At 31.7% G+C, this 15,747-nt stretch overlaps 1 protein-coding gene across 4 annotated transcripts in view; it reads left to right on the plus strand.

Annotated features, from left to right (window-relative positions):
- LOC126889923 (E3 ubiquitin-protein ligase MYCBP2) overlaps nucleotides 1-15,747 on the plus strand; it is a 743,799-nt gene that overhangs the window by 147,400 nt on the left and 580,652 nt on the right. For all 4 annotated transcript variants that reach the window (XM_050658657.1, XM_050658658.1, XM_050658659.1 and 1 more), the window contains exons 20-22: nucleotides 5,709-5,943; nucleotides 8,392-8,609; nucleotides 14,031-14,228. In XM_050658657.1, coding sequence (XP_050514614.1) covers nucleotides 5,709-5,943; nucleotides 8,392-8,609; nucleotides 14,031-14,228 — 651 coding nt within the window. The remainder of the gene's footprint in view (nucleotides 1-5,708; nucleotides 5,944-8,391; nucleotides 8,610-14,030; nucleotides 14,229-15,747) is intronic.

Consider the following 15,747-nt stretch of genomic DNA (forward strand, 5'->3'; position numbering starts at 1 on the left):
AAAAGTTTAACTTTGACAGCCTGTATTTCGGTTATTATCAACTTTCGTACTAATAGTCCTGTCGCCAGGGGGGGTACAACGGCCTCGTTAATTCAGATGGACTTACTCAAGTTTTTTTTATGTATTTTGACCCGTAGAACACGAATTTTTTGGGTAACAGTTGATCCGGATGTCGATAAGATTGTTATAGACCAGTGCTTCCCAAACTGTGCGCCGCGGCGCCCTGGGGCGCCGTGGCTCAACTACAAGGGCGCCTCGAAAGTTTTCTTCCAATATTAGACATAATCACATAATTACTTTCAAGTATTAAACATTAAACTAAAGTTGTTATGACAACTTTTTAACTTTTAAAATATACCTATATAAAAATGTTTCCCATGATAAACTAGTTCAGTTATTAGTAATTTTATTTGATGCCGACAATATATCCTCGATATTTTAAATTCCACGAAACAATTCTCTTACTACTGTAAATTGACTTCGGACCGACAGGCCATAAATCACTGCCGGTCGGCAAATACAATCGTCTCTTTGCACGTGTACATTTTAAAACTATGAATTTTTACTTATCTAAATTTTAGTTAGTTGAATTTGTAGTTTCATACTGTTCGCATTGTTTCATTTATCAGTGTGAATATAAACAGGGTTGTTTCACCTACTTGTGTACAAAAGTTGCTGTATAAATGGAAAAGTTTTTGAATTTAAATAAACAAGGCGGTTCTAAAAATAAAGTGGATGCACCACAAACTAGTGGTAGAGTCGTGAAGAAACGAAAATACCGTAAATATGATGACAGCTATTTGGATTTTGGCTTTACATCAACAAACGTCAATGATGAAGAGAGACCACAATGTGTATTGTGCCTGAAACTTTTGGCTCCAGAATGCATGCTTCCAGTTAGTTAAAAGTCCAGTAAGTTAAAACGCCACTTGGAAGCCAATCATCCAAACTTTGCTGACAAACCTCGTAGCTTTTTTACCAGAAAGTTAAATGTTTTGAAGCAACAAAAAGGTAACTTTTCCAAGCATTTGTCGATACCTAAAAATGCTTTGCTGACTCATACAAGGTTGCGTATAAAGTTGAAAAGTATAAAAAGCCCCACACAATCGCAGAACAATTTATTCTACCGGCTGCTGTAGATTTGGTAAACATTATGATCGGAGAATCTGCGGGAAAACTTCTTTCAGCGGTGCCTTTATCTAACAACACCATCAGTCGCAGAATTCAGCGTATGGCGGAGGATCTTAATGATCAAATAATTGAAAAAATAAAAGAAAATGAATTTGCGTTACAGTTGGATGAGGCAACAGATTCTAGTAAAGATTTGTCACATAAGGTTCTTGGATGATAATACCATTGTGGAGGATCTTCTGTTTTGTAAAAAAATCACTGCAAGTACAAAAGCGCAAGACTTGTTCGAGATCCTGAATACATCTGTGGTTGAAAACAATTTGGAGTGGACAAAGTGCGTTGGTGTTTGCACTGATGGTGGTCGTTCAATGTCTGGCCGTTATGGACGATTACAGGCGCTTGTTCGAAACAAAGCTCCGGATTCAGTATGGACCCATTGCATCATTCATAGAGAAGCGCTTGCATCAAAGAATCTGAGTCCTTCACTAAATTTGGTCTTAGAACGTGTGGTAACTGTGGTAAATTATATAAAAACTAGGCCAGTGAAAGCAAGGTTTTTCAAAAAAATCTGTGAGGATATGGATGCAGAACACACGTCTCTGTTATACTACTGCCACTCACGATGGCTCTCTCGTGGTAATGTTTTGTCTCGTACGTTCCAATTACGGCAAGAAATGTACATTTTTCTTGAAGAAGAAAAACACCAGTATGCCAAGTACTTTGTAGAAACGGATTTTTTGATTCAACTAGCATACTTATGTGATATCTTTGAAAAGTTAAATGCGTTGAATCTCTCCCTGCAAGGCCGCAACACGCACATTTTAAAATTGGCGGAGAAGATTTCAGCTTTCAGAAAAAAATTAGAAGTATGGAAGAGAAAAATTAATGATAATAATATCAATGATTGTTACAGGAGTTTATTATCTCCAGTGAAGTTAATATCTCTTGCAATATTAAATCTATTTTTGCGGATCACTTATCAGAGCTTATCAAATGGTTCGAAAAATACTTTCAAGCTGATAATATCGACCAGTTTGCATGGATTCAAGATCCATTTAGAGCGGAAGCTCCTTCTAAATTTATTTCTTTAGAAGAAGAAAATCTCATTGATTTGGCTTGCGACAATACGTTGAAGACAAAGTTTGGCTGCACGGAACTAACTGATTTTTGGATATCAGTAAAAGATGAATATTCGCTGCTGAGTGGTAAAGCTCTGCGCATCTTAATTCTATTTGCAACATCCTATTTGTGCGAAGCTGTGTTTTCGGCGGTCGCTGTAATACAAAGTAAATACCGTGCCAAAATTAACGTGGAACAAGAAATGAGGGTAGCTGTGTCCAGTTTGATTCCGAGATTTGAAAAGTTGTGTAATGAACAAGAACCAGCTCATTTATCCCATTAATTACTGTAATTATTTTTTCAATAAATTGTTTGTGAATTTAAAGTATGTTTCATTATTATTAAATTAACCTAACCATATCAACTGCAACAGAAACCGTATTAAGTACAGTTAAAGTTAGACGTTAAATCAATATTTTGACTCAGGGCGCCGCGGAAAAATTCTAGTTTATTAAGTGCGCCGCGAACTAAAAAACTTTGGGAACCACTGTTATAGACCAAGAACTTGAGGAATCAAATAACAGCGATTTTTGGCAAAACAAAACAATATTTTGTATTTTTTGGGCCATTTTAAGTAAAAAATATTTCTACAAGTTTTTTCGTAGGATGCACAGTTTTCGAGATAAACGCGGTTGAACTTTAAAAAAATCGAAAAATTGCAATTTTTGAACCCGAATAACTTTTGATTAAAAAATAAAATAGCAAGTCTGCTTACCGCATTTGAAAGTTTAAGTCAAATTATATCGGTTTTGATTATTTGCATTGGTAAAAATTTATTTTTTTATTGTTTAACAAAGCTATAAACACGTAGGGTTTCCCGTGCTTTTACATGCGTTTTAACGCATGTAACGTAGAAATAGTCTTGATTGCACTAGTACCTATTCTACCTACTCGTTCGATTTTAAATGAGAAATCATAGAAACATCACTCACGCACTAGTTGTTTGTAGCTTTGTTTAACAGTAACACAATAAATTTTTAGCAATGCAAATAATCAAAACCGACATAATTTGACTTGAACTTTCAAAGGCGCTAAGCAGAATTGCTGTTTTACTTTTTAATCAAAAGTTATTCGGGTTTAAAAATTGCAGTTTTTCGATTTTTTGAAAGTTCAACCGCGTTTATCTCGAAAACTGTGCATCCTACTAAAAAACTTGTAGAAATATTTTTTGCTTAAAATGACCCAAAAAATACAAAATATTGTTTTGTTTTGCCAAAAATCGCTGTTATTTGATTCCTCAAGTTCTTGGTCTATAACAATCTTATCGACATCCGGATCAACTGTTACCCAAAAAATTCGTGTTCTACGGGTCAAAATACATAAAAAAAACTTGGGTAAGTCCATCTGAATTAACGAGGCCGTTGTACCCCCCCTGGCGACAGGACTATAAGGTAAGTTAGCTTAAATCTACCTATTTTAACTTAAGAGGATCGGTACGTATTTTCGGCTGCAATGCTATTCAAATGGGGATTCATTTTTTTCGAATCCTGAGAAAACTAATAAGTATTTTTGAAAAATGTAAACGCAGAATGAAGGATCACGTTATTAGCGAGGGCCGAAAGTCCCTGAGAACTTCTATAATGTTTATTTTAATAAGTTACAGGGGTGAAAAACTAAGAGAAAATTTAGTGTGATTTTTAATTTCAAATATATCATTCAAAATAAACTTTTTATTTATTCTAAGGGACTTTCGGCCCTCGGTAATAATTTAGTCTTTCATTCTGCGTTTAAATTTTTCAAAAATATTTATTGGTTTTTTCAGGATTCGAAAAAAATAAACACAATGCCGTGGTAATATTTTCCAAATCTATCTTTGTCTTACAACGCACTCAGCCGAATATAATATTGTCAGCATATATTGTCAGTCAGACACTGACAATCAGTGACTATTTTAAATATTTGACATTGCATCGGGAATATGTTGAGTTATTGATTGAATATTATTGATATATAATGTATTTGATAAATAATTGATTTAAGACGTGAACTTAATAAAAAGTTATTTATTGTGTATTATTTGTGGAAGATCCAAGCAGAGAATACATCAGGATAATGTATTCTGTGATCCAAGTATTTTGTTGTTAAAGATGTTCAAAATTGTAAGCGTTCCATAACAATATATTATTAAAAAATCACTTTAACACTTTTTCTCTTTTTTCGATTGAATATTAGTCTTTGTTGTACAAATAAATTATCACAATCACTGAATACATAGTTAGTGAAAAAATTATCACATTTATTAACTGAATTAATAATTTCCAATTATAAAAATAACAGTTATCCAAGAACATTCAAAACCCATCTCTTTAAATGAATGATGACATTTTCAAGTAGAATGACATTCTAGTAATGTTTACATATCCATACCAGTGTGAATTTTACTACACGTAATTTGCCGTGTAAAGACAGAAAAAGTAGGGATACATGTAAAATATTTGCGAATTATGTACCCATAGCCTTAAGAGGAAACAGTAGCGATCAACAGGTAGCAAAAACGCGTTCCAAGATTGCGGCTGTAATTTTGAATATTTTTTCGAGATATTTGGCACACGTATTCGTAATATAATAATTTAAAAATATATTAATATGTGGAAATTACTCTGTAATTGAGTACAATATTAAAAAAACGAGCCTGTACCGCCATTAAGAAGATCAAAAAAATACACTTTCTTCAAATAAACTTTTTTATCCGATGCCTAGATTTTGTGTCATTTTGGAACTACTAAAATTTTTTATTACATTAGTAGTTCCAAAATGACACAAAATCTAGGCATCGGATAAAAAAGTTTATTTGAAGAAAGTGTATTTTTTTGATCTTCTTAATGGCGGTACAGGCTCGTTTTTTTAATATTGTACTCAATTACAGAGTAATTTCCACATATTAATATATTTTTCAAATTGTGCTCTGTACCGCCATTCTTTATTATATTACGAATACGTGTGCCAAATATCTCGAAAAAATATTCAAAATTACAGCCGCAATCTTGGAACGCGTTTTCGCTACCTGTTGATCGCTACTGTTTCACCTTAAGGAATCTAAGGTTAAGCTATGGCCTATTCTTTACCAAACACCCTGTATATCTATTTAAAAAATAGATTTTTTGTAGATACTAAAAAATACATGTAATATAGGAGGCTAGGGGGTAGTCTTAAACCTCACTATATATCACCAAGAAAATGTTAATGGTTAAAAATGCCAAGAAAACACCACTTGATTAATGGACGGCCTCTACGCCTACGACGCCTGTTATGAGAACAATGTTATCGGCATATCGGAGATCATTTAGTTTCTGCGGCAAATGAATTTTAATCTTATGATTTAGCATAAATTCTTTGTATTTTACTGATTTTAGTCTTTAATTCCTCTATGGAGTAATCGACAAAACAGGTCTTGTCTCTGGATCTCTATTACTACTATTTTACAAATAATTTTCGATATTAATTTATTATTTTTTTAGTAATCCTTTGGAAAGTGGAAGAGCCGCTACCACAAAATTGGAACAACAAGCTCGAATTGCAGCTTTGTCAATGACTAGTGCTATTATTCAAAAGGCCAGTAACTTGCTTGTATCAGCAAGAGAAAAGGCTGAGGAGGTTCCATCAGCAGAGATCCTTAGTAAATCTTGTATAGTAACAACTCTTTTACCACTGGTTTTGGCGCATATAAGTCCTCTGGTAACTAGCGATTCGAAGGTAAGTCCATTAATAATACCTAAGGATATCTTTTTATTTATTTACGGAATAATTAACACTACGAGCAGAGGAGCAAGCTGGCTTTAGAGCTGGTCAGTCCACAGTAGACCACTTGTACTCTAAGTTATTAAGAAAAAAACAGCCGTCAATAAAGAAGTTCACCTGGTGTACGTAGACTTATATGACAATGTACCCCTCAGTAAACTATGGTCAACCCTACAGCAAACCAACATCAAACATGTTTATTAAAGCAGTCCAAAGTCTGTATAATGGAACGACTGCAAAAATTAAAACTGGATCAAGGATGTCTGGGGGATTAAAGGTCACGAAAGGATCGAGGCAGGATTGCTGTATTTCACCTACCCTTTTCAAAATTTATTGGAACAAGCACTCAAGCTGTGGAAAAGCAAATGTAATGGCATGGGAATCCTTCTCAATAACGAGACAACACTATACACATTATGCTTTGCTGATAACCAAATTCTGATTGCTCAGGATCATGACGACTTGAGTTACAAGATGGGGAAGCCAATAGAAGAAGATAACGAATGGGGTCTCGAAGTCAACGTTAAGAAAACTGAAGTCATGTGTATTGGAGGAACAAAGCAGTCTATTACATTAGACGATGGGGTAGAAATTAAGCACTGTGATGAATACAAGTACCTGGGCATGAAGATAACCCTAGATAGAATACCAGATCCTGCTATAAAAGACAGAAACATACTGGGTAGAAAAGCCGTATCCATGATAAACGGCATTCTGTGGGACCAAACAATATCTAAAGCGAACAAACAGCTCATATACAATATCATACTTAAAAGTGTAATCACGTATGGCAGTGAAGTTTGGCCATTGAAACAAAGAACAGAGAAAATGTTACTAGAAAGAGAAATGGACTGCTGGAGAAGAGCAGCAGGCAAATCAAGAAGAGATCGGATACCAAATGGGACCATACGAGAAATGATGAGATTCACACATAAAATAAATTGATAACATAAAGACAAAATACCTAATATGGAAGAATTAGGAAGGCCGAGAAGAAGCTGGAGAGAGGGAATTGGAAAAGAACTAGGGAAAAGAGAAATCCCCCCAGATCTATGTTTAAACAGAGTAGAATGGCGGTAAGGAGTCTAAAGGCGTCGGAGAACGCCGTAAACCGAGAGTAGTAGTATAATTAACATTATCAATCTGGAATATGAAACGAATCAGGGCTAGACTACCCCAGCTAATTGAAATACCATCTAAAGAGAATACTTCAATCATCTAATATGGTTATCGTCCACTCTAGCTTAGCTCAGTCTATCAAGGTGTGTGTTCGTCTTGTCCTAATCTTAAATATGAACTAGAAAATTCAGAATGGAAGCAAACAAAACAATATTTTAACCAATCATATTTATTGTGCGATAAAGATATAATAAAAATGATTTATTAAATGCATTAACAAATATATTCAAATTCTTGCCAAAAACTAACAATTTGTAGATTATTCTTATGTATGGCTTGTGGTATTTGATAGTAGATCTTCTTGATGTCTGATGGTACAGCTGGTGTCTTTTCAACCTGGGCTAGATGGTCGGCCTCAGGTCACTGCAGTTCTAGTTGATTGGTTGATTGCTGTTGATTGTTAGATGCATCCTGTTCTTATTTGCCTGGAAGTAGCATCACCAGTGATGTATGAGTCTGGAGGCTCCCGAATGGAGAAAGATTGATTTTTTCCCAAAAACTAGAATACAAAACGGGTATAAGTTTTGACATCAAGAAGAAAAGTACCTTGCCAAAAACTATTCAATAAGTAGCAGATGGCAAGGGGTAAATTAAATGGAATTAATATTGATTCTAGTTAAAATTTGATTACTAAATGCATATTAATATATGAAAAGAAATATCAGAACACATGCTTTTAGAAGATTAGAGGTTAGGTATAAAAAATACTAGAAAAACTGTTATATGTTGAACTGTGATTACAAGAAAAATATAATGAATTTTCTTACCCCAAGAGATCGTCTGTTTGGAATATAATGAAGCTAATATTTAAATTTCATGTCTTTAAATAAATTAATTTTTCCCCTCTATTACTAATTGCCACTCTCATTGACATGACAGCGCAAAGTATGAGGAGATGGACAACCATGTTCCGTATTAAAAGACAGATATCTAGAGAGTAAGGATATACGGAGTACGTTCAGTATGATGAGTAGATGTTAGATGAAAAGAGAGTTGCCTATAGAACGGGCGCCAAACAGGTTTTTAACGAAAAAACAAGTTAAAACGAATACAGAAGATAATTAATAATGAAACATTAGAGAAAATAAAATAAAATAATTATTTAAAAATAAAATAGCAAAGATGTGACTTTTGCAACTTTACAAATATAGGTAAATAGGTACATAGATTATCTTGAGATCAAAGTTGTTGAATAATATATGTTTTTATTGTTATCTATTTCAGAGTGCAGTTCATATTCTGAACCTAATTCAGGAGTTACTCCCACATGTGGCAGCCTTAAATCTAATGGGTACACCTTGTGGTGCTATAAAATCTGCTTCAAACCTTAGCACATCTTCAAACCACGAGAGTTTAGATCACAAAATCGAAACCACTAGCCATCATTATACTCTGGTAGAGAGTGAACATCCTTATAAACCAGCGACGGTTTCGAATTACAGGTTTGTATGTTATTATTAAAACACCAAGAAACATGCAAAATATTTTTAATTTATTATTGTCTTAAGAGGCTATATCAGCGCGTCATCAATATTAATTCGAGAGATAGTAGCTGCACCGTTTTTCGAAAGTTCTGTGTTCTGCGAACCGTTGACAACAGTTCATCGGCAGTACGTGACACTATCGAAGACGAAGGCACAATATTGTGATAATAATATACTCATAGGCGCGCTAAATGTTGCAAAATTAGTCAGTAAGTTTGATTTCTTGTTATAGATAATCGATTTTAGTAGTTCCAATGTGACACAAAATCTAGGCATGGGATGAAAAAGTTTATTTGAAGAATGTGTATTTTTTTGTTCTTCTTAATTGTGGTACAGACTCGTTTTTGTAATATTTTATTTAATTATAGAGTAATTTCCACATACTAACAAATTTCTCAAATTGGACTCTGTACCGCCATTCTTTACTGTATTACGTATACATATGTGTGCCAAATAACTCGACAAAATATTCAAAATTAAAGCTGTAATCTTGGAACGCGTTTTCCGTCTTGATGACGCGATGATGTAGCCTCTTAACTGATGAAACTTAGCAATCCCAAAAGTATATCTATTCAACCTTCAGCAGTAGTTGTAAAATCAACTCAAGTCAAATCCATAATTACAGTTATAGTATTATTAGGGGAGTGCAATTAGAACGAGAAGATACAATGTTTCGGAAAAAATCAAACAAGGTTATATTTTTCTAAAACTTTTTTTGTTAGTTTATAAATATGTTAAAGTAAAAAGTTCTACTCACAAATTTCGCCGCTAATTGTTTATTAATTGTTTAAACAATAACAATTGTTTTGTATAAATAATGTTAAGAATATGGGTGAATTCAACATTTTATTTTGATAAAAAAATGTTTTTATTTTAGTTTTGATTATGCTGAATCCGAATCAGACATTACAATTTGCAAATTCAAAATGGCGGATTCAAAATGGCGGATTTTTTCCTAAAATTCCTTAAAAAGCAGTTGTAAAATCCGAATTTTTTTTATAAAACGTGTTTGTTTACATATATGTGGATATTTTTGAGAGGTTGCTGAACCTGAATCAAATTTTGATAATTTAAATTATAAAATGGCAGATCCAAAATGGCGGATAACTTAAAAAATAGTTGTAAAATCATAATTTCTTTACAAAATGTATTTATTTCTACATATATTTATTTTTGAGAGCTTTGATAAACCTAACTTAAATGTTAACATTATAAACTATAAAATGGCGGATCCAAAATGCGGATTTTCTAAAAAGAACATAAAAAAGAACATTTTTCTAAAACATTTATTGTCTTTATTTTTAACAGGTTGTTGAATCTGAATTAAAGATTAAAAATTTAAATTTCAAAATGGCGGATCCAAAATGGCGGATATTTAAATGAAAAACAAGTAGAATCCAATCAAACAAATATGGAATTTCATTCTTAAAAAAAAGATAAACAAATAATTTTCACAAAAATATTAAAAATTAAAATGTATCAGAAAGAAAGAACCAATTATTCAAAATCTATCTCTTCAATATTCAAAAAATTGTTGCAATGGAATCATAAATAAAAAGTTATTCTTAGTAAAAAGCTCTGCATATTCTAAAACTTTAAATGCAATCATAAAATATCAATTTTGTACAAGATATGTCAATAAATAAAAATTTCAGTTAGGAGTAAAATACCTATATTTTTCATAATACTGAAAATTGTTATTATGGAAAGTTGTTCAGAATTAAAAACGATGTGTCAATATGCAATTACACTTTTATGCAATTTTTTTACATAATACCTCGTATAATATTGATAAAATATAATATTTTATATTTGCATATTAAGTGTTAGACCATGCACAGCTATTTATGACGAATAACTTTCTTCATAAAATTAATAATAAATCAGTTATCATAAATAATAAGTGAAAATTTAATGATGTTTGGTATAATTAATTTGAAACAATATTAAAAAAAACAAATTTTCGATTAGAAGGATATAATTACATATTGGAACATAGTTCTTAATTCCAAACAACTTTTCTTTATAAAAATTTTCGATATTGTGAAATATAAAGGTACTTTACTCTTGAGTGAAATTCATATTCTTTGACATACCTCGTACAAAATTAACAAAATTTGATATTTAATGGTTGCATCTTATGTTATATACGATGCAGAGTATTTTATAAAGAATAACTTTTCTTCGTAAAACTGATATTAAAAAAGTTATCAATAGGTTCCAAGTTACGCAGACATACTGTATAAGAGCTAAAAAAAATTTTTTTGTTGAACATTTATTATTTTTGAAGCTTATTATTAAATTAATTTTAGGTAAGTTTTACAGAAAAAAGTTTTGATCACTCTGTATATACATTTTTTCAGCTGGTAATTTTCGGTTTTTGTATTACATTTTTGTTATCTTTCTTAGTTTTCTCAAAAAGAAATTGTTTATTTCATTTTTAATCTAAAATAATTCAGTGTTTTTTAAAGATTACATCCTAGGCTTTAAAAAAATATTAAAAAAATTGTATTAGATTTATTCAAACTTGAGTAATACCGTCTTAAAGTGGTGGGAATTCTGTAGAACTACTAAGTTTTCAAAAATTACATTTTTTGAGACAGCGTATTATTTGAATTAAATTTTTGAGATTTTTTTTTAATGAAACATCGTTTAGTAAGATGATTGAGAGGTAAGTTGTGCAAATTTGAGAGCTTTGTAAGTAAAATTGTATTAGTTACACATTTTTAAATCATTCTTAAACAAAATTCATGTAAGTCTCACTTTCCGCCCACACCGTACTTATGTCCATACATTTTATTTCTTTTTATTACAACCATAAGTTAGCTTATTTTATCATCTTTCATGTCCAATTTGTAAAATTTCTTTTGATCCGTTAGTTAAAGAATTACATTTAAAAAACTCAACCGTGCCCTTCTTCCAACGCTAGTTTACATTGCGCCAATGTGTGTGAGAAGGGTGACTTTAGCGTTATAAATAAAAAATTACAGAAGCTAGAGATTTAATTTTAGAAAAATCTTTATATAAGGTTTTTTTTGTAAAATTTTCTGAATTATTCAATGGTCAAGTCAGTTTTTTTCTAAAAATTATATTTTCGGAGTTATTTAAAAAACATCTAACTTCGCTGTTCATTTGTTTAATAAAAAATGGACGCACCCACTTCTCGAGCAGAACTTTTTGATATGTTGTTTATTAAACATTTCTTAATGAAATTACAAAAAGTTTTATCTTGTTTGATTTTTTCCGAAGTGAAAATCTAAATGCACTCCCCTATATGGTATTACTCATTTTCGTCTTTCTTATTATTAGGTTCAGTATCAGACTTACTCACTTACTTACTTACTCTGTACCTCTACAACCCATCGTTGGTCTTGGCTGACTTACATGTCTTCATTTATTCCGGTCCATCATAAGGTAGTGTGTATCCATTTCTAAGCATTTCTCTATCTGGTGCGTGGTCGTCCTGATAGTCTTTTTACTTCTGGGTTAGCCTGCCATGTTAGTTTCGGCCATTGGTCATCTGGTTATGGTTCGTTGTGACCTACCTATCTTAACCTCTATGCCTTGGCTTCTCTTACAACGTTTGGGTGCTTGTTCCTTAAGTTCTACAGGGTGATTGATTAGTGAGGTAAAGCTCAATAGATCCGCTATAGTAATAGTTAGCAATAAAAGTAAATAACAAACATTTTAGCCACCTTTGAGCATCATATTACAAAATTAGTTAGAATGTTACAGGGTGTTCGATAACATAGTGGCAGACCAAACTTATGTTTTTTTAAATGGAACACCCTATATTTTATTTTAAATTCGAAATTCTGTTAACTTCTCCATCACAAAAATATAAAGGTTTGTTATGTTATACAGAGTATTTACAAAGTTGTAACCAATTTTGTATGAAAATCGTAACAAGTTCAACTCCCTGTATAAATAAAAATAAGCACAACAGCAATGGTTTATTAATACCATAGTTTTTATTTATTGTCAAAATTTTCAAGAATTATTGATATTGCTAATTTTCTTTATATCAAATACAGGGTGAGTCAAAACGTAAGTACATTATTTTCTCACTAATGTTAAATGGAACACCCTGTATTTTATATCATTAATGAAAAGTAATATTACTGTACTTTGATTTTTATATAACATTCCCTAAGTCCAAATTTATTAGTTTTCGAGATATTTTCATTTTTCTGAGAAAATTATTTTAGGTGTCTAAATTTATCTAAATTTTAAGTAGGCCATGACTGCATAGGCGTAACTAGGGGGCGGTTTTGGGGGTTATAATCCCCCCACATTTGGATTGTATTTTGAGCTCTATACGTTTAACACCATTACTATTCCATACCCCCCAGAGACCATCAAGTAGTTGTAACCCCCCCCCCCTTAGGATCATCCTGGTTACACCTCTGCATGACTAAATTGACAATTGACGATTAATACAGAAAGAAAATTAGTAATAAATTTTACAAAAAAAACACACAAACACAAAATACAATATTTTGTGAAGACAATTAAACACTACTTTTGTATGTAAATGTAACAATGTAATGAATAAAGAACGAAAAATAATTTATCAGTAATACATTTTGCAAAAAAACATGTTTGAAAAAATTAGAAGCTACTTTTAATAAAATATTTTTAATATTTAATTACAAAGGTGTTCAAAATTACCTCTTGACACATTTTTATGCACGCCTAAAAACGATCATTGAATGAGCTACTTACTCTACGAAGCATTTGAAGTTAACACATCGAAATACACTTGGTATTCTATTTTTCATCTCATCCCTTGTTGTTGGAAGTATTTTATAAACTTCATTATTAACGTAACCAGTTTAAAATCCGTTCAAATTTTTTATCAAATCAGAGCGGCAAGAAGAGAAATAGGGAAACTCACCCCCCACCAGGTTCAAAATTCAAGAAAAAAATTGTGGAAACATAAAAAACATTAGCTGACATGAAACTTAAAGGCATACAATCCCCTCAAGGCAAATGTCTAGATCAGAGAGGGGCCAATGCTAATGGAGGCGTTGAGGTTGTCATTACTTCCTTTTTAAATCAGTGTTGTTGATTTGCTGTGACGATAATGTTTTTAATGTATTCTACTTGTTTCAATGTATTCAATATTTCAATATACTTTTACTAAACCGTCCTAATTATATTTCAAATAACACCAAATCCGACATTAAAATTCTTCCTTATGATATCAAAATTTGTTTTCTTATTCCGTTGTTTGACACATTACAGTTTATAAAATATAATATCCAAGTTATGTCTGTACATTTTATAATATTCCTTACCTACGAACATTAGTTCCTGATTTCTGTTAAAATTTTTAGTTTTGTTGAAAAAGAAAACTTATTTTTTTATTTATTTTAGAGTGCAGTTTCCGGAAAGCGTAAAATGGATGAGTTTGGAGTTTGATCCCGCTTGCTCCACCGTTCAACCGGAGGATTCCCTCCAGTTATTCGTACCAGCTAAAAATTGTCCAAACGATAAAAATCAAGCTATACTTATCGATGATGGAGACTCTCCACCGATGCCGTACTGGCCAGTTCTACATAAATTCAGTGGAAGGTAAGAGCACTTTTGGAGGTACATATTAGAAAACTGTCGCAACCAAAACCAAAATTTTAATCAGCCTCTTTATAGGGAGTTGTTCAGGGTAGACCAAGTAGTAACCGAATCAAAAAGAAAATACAAAAATTTTGGGAACAAAATGTATCTCTTTTTCAGCATAATTTTCAGCTCTATACACTTTTCGCTGTGATGTTCAATATCCTTTTATAATATAAAATGTCAAAATAGCCATTAATTGCCGACATCATTACTTTAGGGTCAATCCATGCCAAGTGGTCCAATATAAATTAAGTTGGTTGCTTGACTATTTTTAATATTTTTTATTTTTCTACCTCTTAAACTTCAGTCTACAGAGACTACAGAATTCCACTTATTTTATATTTAAAAAATTTAGTTTGCCGATGACGGCCATTTTTGTTAAAGCGTATCGATCATTTTCACGGAAAACATGGCTTCGTTCTTTAGCCAATATTTTCACTGAGGTTTGTCCTAGAACAATAAATCAAAAACCAAACTTCTTAGAAAAAAGTATGCTCTAAAAAAACGGCCTATAGCATTATTTAATTTCAAACTACCCTTAAGGCCTTAAATGACCCTGAAAGTTTGAAAAGGTAAACTGATAAAATTCCATTTTCAGTATTTTTTAACAGCATAAGGCAAGTCGATAATGGTTTGTGATTTTTTTCGGGAAAAGACATACGTATATAGGATGAGGCAGATAACTGGCCTATTAGAAATATCTTGAGAACTAAAGGCAACAGAATCATGAAAATTGGAATAAAGGGGTTTTGAAGGATGATCTATTAAATGAAAATATTTTCATCTCTTTGCAACTTCCGGTTATACCGGAAGTTGCTTATAACTTCGTTTTTTTTTAATGGGACACCCTGTATATTTTTACATTTTTGGACCCTCCACAATATCTTCTTTCTTAAAATATGAGATTTTGTAATATTGTACAGGGTATTTTAAAATATATTTACGTTTTTTTATTAATTTCGTAGGAAAATTCACACCCTGTAGAATTGTAATAGTTTGACACTAAAAACTCTGCTTACGTTCAAGTGATTGTTAACATAGTCTATTATTGTTAAGAATCATTAGTATAGCTAATTTTGAAATTTTAGTATACAGGGTTGGTCGAAACTCGGAATGAATATTTTCTAAGTTTTCTTAAATAGAACACCCTGTATTTTAGTATTGTAATGAAATGATATTTCATAGTACTTTTTTATTTTATAAGTATTCCCTATACCTAACTGCTTTAATTTGTGAGTTATTGGTGATTCAAGCTAAACATTAATTGCAACAAAAAATACGTAAAATTTTATTAGGTTGGCCGTGAAAATATTCAATTATAAATAATTTTTCAGAAATAAATACATATTAATCCAGACTGATTCTTAAAATTACCAATAATGGTTTAGCTATCAAAATACCTACGTAGTTAATATTGTTGGTGCGATTAACAATTAAGCACAAATTAAAGCAGTTAGGTATAGGGAATGCTTAAAAA

Source organism: Diabrotica virgifera, chromosome 8 (assembly GCF_917563875.1).
Source record: "Diabrotica virgifera virgifera chromosome 8, PGI_DIABVI_V3a".
Taxonomy (NCBI): Eukaryota; Metazoa; Arthropoda; class Insecta; order Coleoptera; family Chrysomelidae; genus Diabrotica; species Diabrotica virgifera.